We start from the raw sequence: 13593 nt of genomic DNA, 5'->3' as shown, positions 1-13593 counted from the left end.
GGTATAAGGCAGCTTTCTACGTCCTTATGCTTAAAAGCAGCAGAGTGTGTCAAGGTAAGGCAGGGAAGCATGATGGAATTTTTGCTCCCTTCTTTCTTTCTGTGTCAGGCATGCAGCCTCCCTCCCTCCTCAATTCCTGCTTGCTTTATGAAGAGGGCAAGCATGTATTTCACATGTGTTTGCCCAGCACACAAAGTTTGGCCCCAAGGTGTAAGACCCTGGGCTGAGAAGAACAGGGAATGGAGGAAGAGTCTTGGCCTACAATGTTTTGTGCACGCTCCTGTTTATTCTGCATGCAGTCCTCTCCCAGTGCTGGTTTGCGAAGTGGTGTACACACAATGTTAGCCACAATGCAAATCTATCCAGCCATTTCTTCTGAAATATTGTATTTGATGCATCCTCCCCCCAAACCAGCTTCAATCCAAACCGAGCTGCATTTCAAGCAGGTAATGTGCACACAGCCTGTGTTTCTATCCAGACCTATTTGCTAGGTGAGAGAGGAGGGTATATAAGTGAGGCAGGGGCCATTTGAAACTCACCACCAGTCCTCTTGGCTGGCAGTTAAAATTTTGCTTTCTCCAGAATTACCCATGTGATCATTGGCCTTTATCTCAGGGATCTGCTGATCCCAGGTGAGGTGTCTAAAAAATCCCTACAAGGCCTGTTATTGACGGAACTTGTTACTGATGCCAGGCTCAAGCTAAACTGGAGGTACTCCTCGAGCAAGGGACAAGGGTCGTCCAGGATAAATTCCCCCCCCCCTCAAATTCACCATATTCCTTCTCCTGTGGGACAGGGCAGTATGGGCAAAAGTGGAGCAGGTTGATGGCAACATTTTTAAACGGAATCCCCTATAACGACCACTTGTTTATCTCATATACGCCATCCATTTTATCAAAAGGGACCGCTTTGACACTTGACTTTGAAAAGAGATTTGTCTTGTTTAGAAGGGGAACAAACCGTCCTAACCCAACCTTTTCCAGCTGTGCTGACTGGGGTTTATGGCAGTCGTAGGATGCCTCCAGACTGTCAATATTTTGCAGAAGGGATTCAAGTGCCCACCAGGAAATTGTTGGCTTTGCATAATTAAAGTGGATTAAAGAACTCTGTTGCCCTAGCACTAGGTAAAGGTAAAGGTACCCCTGCCCGTACGGGCCATTCTTGACAGACTCTAGGGTTGTGCGCTCATCTCACTCTAGAGGCCAGGAGCCAGCGCTGTCCGCAGACACTTCCGGGTCACGTGGCCAGCGTGACAAGCTGCATCTGGCGAGCCAGCGCAGCACACGGAACGCCGTTTACCTTCCCGCTAGTAAGCGGTCCCTATTTATCTACTTGCACCCGGGGGTGCTTTCGAACTGCTAGGTTGGCAGGCGCTGGGACCGAGCGACGGGAGCGCACCCAGCTAGTCCACTTTTAAAAAGTAGCCAACTTTTTGCAGTTAGGAAAGTGACGGGGAAATGTTGAATGAACAAACGACTAAGAAGAAGACATATAAACTCCACACAAGCAAATCAGAACGAATGCTCCTTGTTGTATAACAATGTCCCCAGTAGATTGGGACAAATGCTTAGTAAAGACTGGATTATAATCTGATCTCCACATAAACTTTGTGCAAGCAAATCAGGGTGAATGCTCAATAAATAAATCATCTGGAAGAATACATAGTCCCAAATATCTGAGGGGAGTCAGGTTGGAAAAAGTTGTACTAACCATATGGGTTAGGCCAAATTATTGTGAGCTAATAATTTTGATGAGCTAATTTGGAAGGCTGGTATAGAGTATCCTTTGTTAGGGCACAATGGTGGGCTAGATCAGAGCCTGTTATCCAACAGCTTGTGGATTGATTCCAGTCTGTGAAATAATTTTTTAGCAGTTTTAGTAATCTCACTACATTCAATGCCCCTTTCAGACATAAGGTGTATTTTGGAGCCGTTAGAACAGGCACTGATCTGGGATAATTTTGGGGCAGCTGTTTCTAATTCATAGGATTTATTTGAGAACTCTTTAGAAGTCCTTACAGTGATTCATCCTTTGCAAGGGCAGGGAATAGGCAGGGAATCTGAATTAATTGGGGATCCATTCATTACGTCTGGGAACCTGAGAAATAGTGATGGTATTCAGTCTCTCTTTTGTGTGGTGAAAGGTACTGTTCTATAGTTGCCATCATGTATAGGGTGCACTGCCAGAATATTTAATTAAAAATGAGAAAAACAAAAATATCCCCAACTCCTGCAAAATAAGTATTTAGTAGCCTGGTCCAGAGTTTATGCTGTCCGTTGAACGTTGAGCTGAAATATAACTGTTGAGTAACAAATGTAACTTTCGCTCTGGAAAAAATAATAAAATATTATTATACTGTACAAAATAGAGAAGAGAGAGAGATGATGCAAATGCTACCAGTTCTTTTTAACTGGTGATACCAGAAATCGAACCTGGGATGTCCTGTACGTGAAGCGTGGCTCTGCCACTGAGCTATGGCCCCTCTCTCCATGATCCAGGTGGCTTCATTACCTGCCCTCCCCATCCTTAGAATGTACTCACAGTCAGAGTGCCTGATGGGTAGAGAAAGGTCCAGCTCTGTTTCCTGCAAGGGCAAACTGACTCTGTATGAGCTTCTGCTGAAACCTACTACTCCTTGAGAAAGCGGGGAGTACAGAAAGCAGCATAATGAACATGGTCCCTTCCATGTGAATTGGGAGCACGATGTCTTCCAAAGTATTCTTGAAACACATTGACACCAGAATTTAAGCATTTCCTTGCACATCAGCAACAGATACTGTGAGACACTCCCTGCCATCAGGGGAAGCACTGATTTCCTTTGGATAAGATCGCAGAAGAGTTTGGCTGTAATCCTACATGGCATTTGCCTGGAAGTAAGCGCAGGTGGCGCTGTGTTGTAAACCACTGAGCCTTGGGCTTGCCGATTGGAAGGTCGGCACCTAGCAGTTTGAAAGCATGCCAAAAAGTGCAAGTAGATAAATAGGTACTGCTCCGGCAGGAAGGGAAATGGCGTTTTTCCGTGTGCTGCTCTGGTTTCGTCAGAAGTGGCTTAGTCATGTTGGCCACATGACCCGGAAAAACTGTCTGCGGACAAATGTCAGCTCCCTCGACCTGTAAAGCGAGATGAGCGCCGCAATCCCAGAGTCGTTCACAACCAGACTTAACTGTCAGGGGTCCTTTACCTTTTAGGTTGAATGCAGTGAGGCTTACTTTCAGGCAGGCAGACCGAGGATTGTGGCATAAAGGTCTCTTTCTAATATTTACATTGTTTGCAAATGTGCTGGGAGATCAGAGGTGTAAACAAAGCTCACTGTGTTCAGTAACTGTGCACAGAAAGTGTGCCTTAGGTCCCTATGTTGCTTTCATATGTGCAAGCTTCTAGTCATGGCATTAATCACTCCAAAGTACTAAAAAAAAAAGGTGAAGGACCATCCCGTTGTAGCCCTTAAGCTGCCTACGGTGTATGATCAAAGTAACCCAATGCAAGAGGTGGGGAATATGTGACCCTCCAGATGTTGCTGAACTACAACTCCCATCAGCCTCAGCAAACATAGCCAGTGGGCAGGGATGATGGAAGCTGTAGTCCAGCAACACCTTGAGGGCTACAGGTCCCCCCCATCTCTGTATAGAGGAAGTACCGTATTTTTTGCTCTATAAGACTCACTTTTTCCCTCCTAAAAAGTAAGGGGAAATGTGTGTGTGTGTTATGGAGTGAATGCAGGCTGTGCAGCTATCTCAGAAGCCAGAACAGCAAGAGGGATCACTGTTTTGCTGAGCAGCGATCCCTCTTGTTGTTCTGGCATCTGTGATTCAGAATATTTTTTTTCTTGTTTTCTTCCTCCAAAAACTAGGTGCGTCTTGTGGTCTGGTGCGTCTTATAGAGCGAAAAATATGGTACATTTTGCACCTTTTGAAAGGGGTACATTTGGTGTGAAGGAAATTTGGCTTAGTTCATCATTAACCTGCTTCGCATTGTTACGATGTGCTGCACTGTGACAGATCTTCTCTGGTGCTTCTTTTCATTTCCATAGGTCTGGTGAAGCTGGGCGTCCACTGCATCACAGGGCAGAAAGTGGCGATTAAGATTGTGAACCGGGAAAAGCTTTCGGAGTCAGTACTGATGAAGGTGAGCATGCGGGTTGGTTTGTTGGGAATGGTGTAAGGACAGCGAATATATATATATATATATATATATATATATATATATATATATAGTACCTGCTGAGTCTCAGTCTCTCCACTTCATCTTTACAGAAATTTCAACCCAGGTTGCCTTGCCAGATGTGGTCAGACACATTCACAGCCTACACAGCATGGCTTGGAATGAATTTACTAGCAGGAGGTGCTGTGGTCTAAACCACAGAGCCTAGGGCTTGCTGATCAGAAGGTCGGTGGTTCGAATCCCCGCGGCGGGGTGAGCTCCCGTTGCTCAGTCCCTGCTCCTGCCAACCTAGCAGTTCGAAAGCACGTCAAAGTGCAAGTAGATAAATAGGTACTGCTCCGGCGAGAAGGTAAACGGCGTTTCCGTGCGCTGCTCTGGTTCGCCAAAAACGGCTTAGTCATGCTGGCCACATGACCCAGAAGCTGTACGCCGGCCAATAAAGCGAGATGAGCGCCGCAACCCCAGAGTCAGCCATGACTGGACCTAAAGGTCAGGGGTCCCTTTACCTTTTACCTCACTGCAGAGAGAAGTGCAAAACACTATCATACTCTCGCCAAATGCAGACATTGGTGAGATAGAAAGCAGGAAGAAAAGAAGATGCAGAAACTAGTAAAAAATGCCGGGCTTGTTTGTTGTTTGTTTGATTTGGATGTCATAAGAGCGGTACGATTGTACCTCCTGTTGAAGGATTGACCCTCTAAATTCCTTGGCTGAGTGGACATTAAAGCAGCAGCAACAAGATGATTGGATCCCTTTCGGAACTTGAAATATGGGTACCCCCAACGAAAAAATTAAAATTTGGCTCTGTAATTTGGAATTCATGTGATTTGATTTGATTGGTCTGTTAATAAAAATTATTTAAAAAAAAAAAATCCTTGGCTGAAAATGAGAGCTGAGAAAGCGCAGAAAATAAAGCAAGATTAAAAATGGGCGAGCTCACGCAGTTCCCGTATTCCAGACTTATTTTGCCAGGTGTCACATGATACAGAAGGCCTGCCTTGTTTCTGGACCAGTGTCCTTTGCAAGGTTTAGCGTGAGCTGATGCCATCACTAGCCTTCGTCAGTATACTAGGCCTCAGTCCAGGACTTTGACTTAGTCCACATGATAGCAGTTTAATCACATGGTGCGGATCAGCTTAGTTGGAGCATTTCCCTCTCGCGCTGATGTGATTCCCTCCCCCTTTCCTTAAAGTTTGTGCTGACATGGAGAAAATCCCTGAATGATGAGCTGCTCCACATGCCATGTGATATTAGCTATGCTATGGAGCAGTTTTGAGCAGTTTTTCTGTGGAGGCTGTAACATGTAAAGAACACACACAAAAACCCCTGTCCATTTGTCAGACCGTGGGAGAAAAGGAGCTTGAAGCTTTGAAACAAACAGGGAAGATATTTCTCAGTATGCCCTCACTTGCCACTCGCCAAGGCCAGAACGAAACGTTCAGCAGCTGACACAATCCCGTGTCCCCTTCTGATATACCAGGTGGGGTGGGGAGGGGGGGCTTTGCACACCCGGAGGCATACGCAAGATTGGAAGCGCCGTGTCTGGCAACATCAGGTGGTGCCCCAGCAGAGGCAGGCTGGCAAGCTGGAGACAGACAGGCTAGGAGCCGAAATCTGGAGGTAAAAATGGGGGACCAGGTGGCCTCCCTCTGCAAGACATTGCCAGGCTGAAAGAAATCAGCAGGTCTGCAAGCCTTTGGGCTGCTTCAGTTGACCTATTTATGGAGCATTTGCCTTGATTTGCTTGCATGAAGTTTATGTGGAGTTTAGATTATAATCTGGCATTTATTCTGATTTGGTTGTGGAGAGGTTACATGACAATGAGCATTCATTCTGACTTGCTTGTGGGGCGTTTATACTTCCCATGAATCATTTGTTCATTCTACGCTTATAAACACCTTTCTGCATCATTTTGCTAACTGCAAAGAGGCTGATTATTTTTTAAGTGGATTTGTTGCACCAGGGTGACAGAGCTCTTTGATTGCGCAAACCTCAATTTCCCAATTTAGGTTTGGGGTCACGAAGAGTCAGACACAACTAAACGACTAAACAACAAATTTCCCAAAATGTTTGACTCCCTCCTGCAAATACAATCTATAGGCACTTTAAATATCCCTCAATAGCATCAGGTTGGCCCAGCAGCAGCATCTGACTTCCTAGGCTTGAAGGATCATAGGCTGTCATGTCAAACTCCTGGCTGGAGGGACCTGTACTTACTTATTTATTCAATTTAATACACCGGCCTTTATCAAAACGTCTTGGGGTGGTGTTCTCTTAGACTAGCAGCCTCGGTGGCCGTGTGAGCCACTGTCTGGTTTAAAGGACTCCTGGGTCAATATTGGTTTAAAGGACTCCTGGGTCAATATTTGTAGTGCTGAACATCAAAAGTGGTAGAATCCATGCCATAAATTTAAGGCACATTGCTCCCCCTCACAAAAGAAATACTGGGAACTGTAGTTCATCCCTCACAGAGTTACAACTCTCAGCACCCCTACAGTTGCTATGTTTCAAAAAGTAAAAACCAGACAAACCCCAAAGTTGTGGAGCTTCTCCCCCCCATGCCTAAAAAACACAATTTATCGATTGACTTGCCTAAGATCCAGGACAAAGCTCCACCTTCTGGAATTTCCCCCTGGACCTCAATTCCGCCTATGTACTTTAAATGTGCATATGATGTGGATATAACCCACAGTTCCTGACAGAGCTTTAGACACAGCCAACCTGGCTTGTCTTCTTACTTTCTACTGAGTCACATCCACCACTGTCCGTTTTTTATTTTGTTTGATTGAGACCTCTTCCAGCTGGCTGGAAACCCACTCCAGGCATCTTGCACAAATAATACCTCATAAATTATTTCAAACTCTCTTCTTTCACGGAGAACCCAGGAGGAAGCTCCTCTTCTGTAGATCCTAGGACATGGGCAGTGCTCAAAAGAGTTTGTTCTTTACCCCCTGTATTTAACCACACATGTATTCTCTCCCTCTTCCCTTCTAGGTGGAGCGGGAAATTGCCATTCTGAAGCTGATTGAACACCCCCATGTGCTCAAACTCCATGATGTCTACGAGAACAAAAAATATTTGTAGGTATTTATTTGCAGATGGCCTCCCTCTCCCCCCCCAGCCCCCCCCCATGTTCACATGTCCCCATCAGAGTGGGGCAGAGCTTCCTATGAGCAAATCACTTCATAGCTTGAATGGGGGTGGGTAGTGTACTTTGTTTGTTGATATATCTGCTGAGGATCCTCCTTCCAGGACAAATTCTGGGGATCCCTTCCAGTCAGGGTTGTAGCCACAGGGGATTCTGGTCCACCTCAGGGATATTCTAAACTTCTTACCTGAACATTCTGCTTCCTTAAAAGCAAAACAAAACATGCTAAAGCTGCAATCCTAAACACAGCTAATCTGGGAGTAAGCTTGGTTGATTTAGATGGGCCTTATTCCCAGGTAAGTGGGGTAGTGGTGGTGGTTGTTGCTGCTGCTGCTGTTATTATCATTATTTTCCCCAGTGCTTTTTCGGGGGGGGTGCAGGGGGATGCATACCCCTAAACCATGGGTGGGCAAACTAAGGCCTGGGGGCCGGATCCGGCCCAATTGCCTTCTAAATCCGGCCTGCAGACGGTCCAGGAATCAGTGTATTTTTACAGTGGAAAAAGTTTGCTGACCCCTGCCCTAAACATTTTATGAATCTAAGTTTGGCCTCATTTAGGGGAAGTATTTCAATATGAGTAGGAAAATGAGAGTACCCCTAAGAAAAAAAGCACTGGTTTCCTCCCCAAATAATCCTGGGAACTGTAGTTTACCCCCTCACAGAACTACAATTCCCAGCACCCTCATCAAACTATGGTTCCCAGGAATCTTTGGGAGAAGTCACATGTTTTAAATGTGCGGTGTGTTTGCATGCTTAGCCTTCTTCCCTTTTACCTGTGGAGAGATGAGGAAAAAGCATGCTGGCAGGGTTATACCGAATTGCTCCCTAAAGGCCATGTTAACGTTGAACAACTTAGAAAACAAACAGTTACGACCTTCCACGACTCCCTCTTAATAAAAAAAAGCAGCCCCAAGAGGTCCTGAGCAGGATCGGGGCATTGGTGCAGGGAAGGGAACTTAATTCTTTGACCTTGCGCTGCTTCCTTGCCAAAAATCCCCTTCATAATAGCATCTTCAGGGACAAATAGCAGCTTTTTTCGTTGTTGTTAAGAAAGGGGGCTGCTAGGCCTTAATCACTTCTTTAAAAAGATATAATAATGCGAAGTCTGACCCTGAGAAGTAATTTTAAATGTGGTTAGGCGGCTGGCCGTCTATGTTTCTGGCTGTTTTGCAATGATTTCCCCTCCCTTGCTGCAACTGCGTTTCTGGCTTTGGGCCTACTTTGGTGTGCTCGCCAGGCCATACATATGGCTTCTGGAAGCCAGGATGCCAACATGTGATAAATAATAGCTGGGGCCTGTGAGCTTGTGGAGCCGGTTCATGTTCAGAGCTGGTCTCCTCCTTTCTCTGCGCTCAAACCCAAAGCACCGCCAGTCCTCTCCCCCCTTCACACCTCCACAAAACCCACTGCTCCCTTTTGCACAGACGCATTGCTGGCAGCTAGGTGCTTCTTTTTCTCCATTCGGATTTGAAGCTGGTTCAGGGGGGTGGGGGAGGAAAGCCACATCGAAACGGCATCGTTTGCTAAGAAACGACAAGGCAGGTGCTGGTTAGGCGTGGGTTTGTGTTTCATGTTGTGTGTACACACGGCGGGAGCCACAGGCTGAGCAAACCGACTATTTTTGTGTGTGTTTAGTGCGACAGAAATATTAGCTGCCGAAACATTTATTCGCGGAGATCAGGTGAGAGTAGACGCCTGGTTTCTGCGTGTCAAGTCTGCTGTTAAAGGCAGAGGGACGGGATCCGTAAAATAACACGTTTTTTAAAAAAGAAAAGTGTTTGGCGATCCCATCTGCTTCTGAAATTCTTGGCACCGTGGGGTGGTTTCCTAGGTAGGAGATAGCTGTGTTGCTGCATGCGTGTGAAAATCGCCAGAGCGGCAGAGCCTCTGTGAACATGTGTGTGTGTGGTGTGTGTGTGGTGTGTGCGAGAGGGCCGTCCAGAATACCAGGCGGTGCCAGACAACTGGCAATCCCCACACATAAGCTCTCTTTGTCATCCTCCTCCCGCTGACACAATGGGAGGAGGTGTTTGTGGGAGTGAGAGAGAGAAAGAGGTTGGAGGAAGAGGCTGCTGCCTTGAGGAAATAATTTTGCATTGTAAAACCATTTGAAATGAAATTCAAAATGTTTCCTCCGGGCAGCTTCTTCCTCCCTCCAACCCCTTTGTGTCTTACCTATAGGTAGGGTATTTTCCGTTAGGGAAAATAGACTTCAGTGCCTGGGGCCTACGAAACTCCCAAGGGCCTATGGAAAAGTTTGAGGCCTACATAAAATCCAATTAAAGCAGGTTGTTTGGTTTAGCGGTTTATGAAATCATTCCTCGACATAGAGGTATAATATGTATTAAGTAAATGTAAATTAAACATTAACTTTGAGGCTGCTTTCACTGGCAAAATCACAGGTGACTTTCATTTTTTAATTTATTTATTTTTTGCTAAAGCTCATTCAGTGGAGAGTAGTGCAAGCAAAGAGAGCCTTGGAGTATTCTCTTGCTTATAGAGATTAGGGGACCTATATAACTTAAATATCTATCACTTGATCTATTTGGAGGTCTACAGTTATGAGAGTGCTTGGGGTCTGCAACTACTTTAATCTGCGCCTGAATATGAGCTCTCCTTTATTGGCAAAAACTATTTTGTGTGTGTGTGAAGTGGGGAAAGAGTAAAGAAACTTCCAAGCTCTCCCAAGATAGATTTTTGCTTGTTGTCTTTTTAAATCACTTCTGTCCAGTGTACCCTTAGGCTTCCCTATTACAACCTTTGAGAATTAGGTCGACACGGACTTGAAATGTACTGTAATTTAATTGGTAGGAAGACAGGAGGTAAATAATGAATCTATGGCCTTTTAAATTGTGGGGGGTATTTTTTGTTATTAATTTTTGTGTTTTTATATTGTAAACTGCCTTGTGATCCTCAGGTGAATGGTGTTATAGAAATATTAATAACAATAGCAATATTAGTGGTGGTGGTGGTGCAGGGCAATCTTGAATGCATCTGCTCAGGACTGAGTTCCAACATAATGCTAAACCGTGGTTTGTTTTAATCATGTTCAACAAACTGTAAGTTGCCTCACAGACGGCCAAACAAACCATAGCTTGTTTCTCCAGAGCTTGGTTTGTTTTCCAGCTTCTTCTTGCCAAGCAATGCCTTTGGAGCTTGGTGTGGGTCTGGGACAGGATGGCCAAACAAAGTACAATTTAGAAGGCTGGACATAACAGCAAACCATAGTTTTAAAAAGACACGATTCCAAAAGTCCACCATAAACTATGGTTTCACGTGGTTAGTCTGTTGGGCCAGGTTGACATATTCAGAGAAACCTTAGTTAGGCTAAACAATCCACGGTTTGGCCTACTGTGCAAACCAGGCCATTGAACTGATGGGATTTTATTGCTGAATAATTATGCCTAGGAGTGCCATATGATGTAAAATTGGGAGTGAGAACCATTGAACACTGCGGGGACTTACTTCCAAGCAGAAATGCCTAGGTTCATGCTGTTGCAAACTGCTGTAATGTCCTGAGAGCCAAAGACCACTTTAGACATGGCGTGGAAAGCACTTATAATAATAATAACAATAATAACAATTTACTATTTATATCCTGCCCATCTGGCTGCTCCCAACAGAATATTAAAAACACACACACAAAAAATCAAACATTAAAAGCTTCCCTAAACAGGTCTGCCTGCAGATGTCTTCTAAAAATCAGATAGTTGTTTATTTCCTTGACATCTGATGGGAAAGCCCTCTCCCTGGTTCCTTCTCACAGGGAGGGAACCTCCAGAAGGCCCTCGGAGCTGAACCTCAGTATCTGGGCTGAACAGCACTCATATGTTTAATATATGGCATGCTTAATGTAATGTCAACAGTTCTGTGTGAGATTGCACACATGTGTATTTAGCTGCATGTGGTGTTGTACACAGTATGCCGGCTGGGAACCTGAGGCTGGTTACACTTTCCTCAGGGCAGATGCAACTAAGTAAAGTGTGAAGCCGCTCTTACCACCCATGACTTGTACATTGCCCAGTTTTTATTTCATAGAAGTGCTTTCCATGAGCCAATTTTGTCACGTTTGCAACAGCTGTGGCTTCTCTCTTTTGGGTTCTACAGCTACAACAGCTGGTGTCTGCACAGTGTTTTGGGATTGCATAACAGCCGGTAATTCATCTTACCCCAAAGTGACTTGAAGAGACATTGAACTGCTCATCCTTGTTCTTTCTATAGCAGGGATGGGCAACCTATCGCCATCTTGATGTTGGCACTCCAACTCCCATCAGCCGCAGCCGGCGTTGCCAAAGGTCTGGGGTGATGTGAGTTGTAGTCCAACAACATCTGGAAGGCACCAGGTCTCCCATCCACCTTCTGTGGCAAAGCATTTAGCTTCCTTTTCTCCCAGCCTGCTTTGCAGTTGCTCCAGCTTAGAAGGAATTCGGTGAGGTTGTTCTCCACAGGGGGCCCGATGGATTCTCATGACCTCTTTCCCGATTTTCCCTGCTTCTCTGTCCCTCTGCCTCCTTCTGCGTCAGATACCTTGTCTTGGAACATGTCTCAGGAGGGGAACTCTTTGACTACTTGGTGAAGAAGGGACGCCTCACACCCAAGGAAGCCAGGAAGTTTTTCCGACAAATTGTCTCAGCTTTGGATTTCTGCCATAGCTATTCTATATGGTGAGTATCTTCCCTCATCTCCTCGGCTGTTCATTGCCTGCTGCTGTTATCACATATTGCTAAGTAGCTCTTTTTTTCCCAGCAGGAAAGGGAAAAAATGATTTTTCTTATGGTTTATTTTTCTTCTGCTGCCATAGCATTTTGTTCCCTTGGTATTGTGTAAGTATTGATTGTGTTGTATTCTGTCTATGATGCTTTATTTCAAAGTCCTCATTTTGTAAGCCACTTTGAGCTATCAAAATAATAGCTTACCTGTCTATTTATTTAATCATCATCATAACCATCATGCTGTCCCTTCCCTGAGTCGCTGAGACTGTGTTTGGATCGTCCACTGCCTTATGGACCACTGAAATGTGCTCTGCGGCTGTACAACCAGAGTGAGGAACCTCTTTGAATCCAAGGACCACATTGCCTTGTGGGCAACTTTTCTGGGGGCCCCTTGCCGGTTGTGGGTGTGGCCAAAGGCAAAAGTGGGTGGAGCATTGGCTGTGACTCCAGTCTTAGCCTTTATCCAGTAGGTTATGTCCCAGCTGTTCAAAAGCCAGAGGTTTTTCTCTCTGCCTACACTCCTCTCTCCATCTTTCCTCCAAGGCAAACAAGAGGCATTAGCAAAGCTCAAGGAGCTTGTGAGAAAAGCATGAAGCAGAGGCCAGTGATGGGTATAGCCTGGAAAGGGGGTGGGGTTTTGAGAGAGTCCTAGGGGTCAGATAGTGAGGCCTGAAGGGCCTTAGGTTTCTCTTCCCTTCTGCACAGTCCAACCATACCAAGGAGAAGCATAGCCTACTCTGTTCCGCATGTTGAGCTGCTGTTCAGGGGTGAAGAGACAGTGATAAGTTGGCAACTCTCGTCGCAACAATTGTAGGCTTAGGCTGATTGAAATATGCAGCTCTAGTTTCAGATTCACCGAGGAGGAAGGAGAGGCTGAAGTGAGCAAAGTAGAAAACAAAACCTCTGGCCATTTCAGGAGCTCTTGACTTACTTTGCCCTGATCTTAGTATGCAGGACAGTTTCTATAGTAGGGTAACATGATGAATTGTGAATAACCCAGGAGAGTCAGCAAGGAGGGCTAGCTGAAACACCCTGCTGTACATTGTGTGTTTTGGGTGATTTCTCAGAGTAGCAACTCTGGGATAGCTACTTCTTATTCTGATCAAGCAAGCCCCAATGCCATTTCCATAGCCATGGCAACTAGAAACTTGTTCCTCTTTCAAAAAGAAAGCTTGGGTTCTCTGAAATCCAGCACATTGCCTGGCCACTGGGCCACAAGTCCGATTCAGCACCTGTGTTTAAAAAATCTGCTCAAGGGGCGGGGAAAAGCAAGTCCATTCTGATCGCATTTCCTTCACTGGGATAATCCCAGATGTAGCTACTTGACTGCAAGGGATGTTTCGCGTGCATGTGCCTTTTGTGTCTCCCGCTGACCGGTCTCCGTTCGTTTTGTTTGGACCTCCCCAGCCACCGAGACTTGAAGCCGGAGAACTTGTTGCTGGATGAGAAGAACAATATCCGGATTGCAGATTTCGGCATGGCCTCCCTGCAGGTCGGAGATAGCCTGCTAGAAACAAGTTGTGGGTGAGCCAACCTCTACGTGTGGAGGGCTGATTGGAGGGTTGCACTCA

The 13593-nt window shown here is 45.6% G+C and overlaps 1 protein-coding gene across 9 annotated transcripts in view; it reads left to right on the top strand.

Annotated features, from left to right (window-relative positions):
* Positions 1-13593, top strand: part of BRSK1 (BR serine/threonine kinase 1) — a 51342-nt gene that overhangs the window by 16316 nt on the left and 21433 nt on the right. For 2 of the 9 annotated variants that reach the window (XM_083707873.1, XM_083707874.1), the window contains 4 exons: positions 4032-4126; positions 7157-7242; positions 11834-11974; positions 13430-13546. In XM_083707873.1, the coding sequence (XP_083563999.1) occupies positions 4032-4126; positions 7157-7242; positions 11834-11974; positions 13430-13546 (439 nt within the window). The other 7 variants (XM_083707875.1, XM_083707881.1, XM_083707878.1 and 4 more) reach the window with 7 other exon arrangements.

The sequence above is a fragment of the Podarcis gaigeae genome, assembly GCF_964106915.1.
Source record: "Podarcis gaigeae genome assembly, chromosome: 13".
Lineage (NCBI taxonomy): Eukaryota > Metazoa > Chordata > Lepidosauria > Squamata > Lacertidae > Podarcis > Podarcis gaigeae.
The sequence above is the reverse complement of the archived record's forward strand: the minus strand, read 5'-3'. Positions and strand labels throughout refer to the sequence as shown.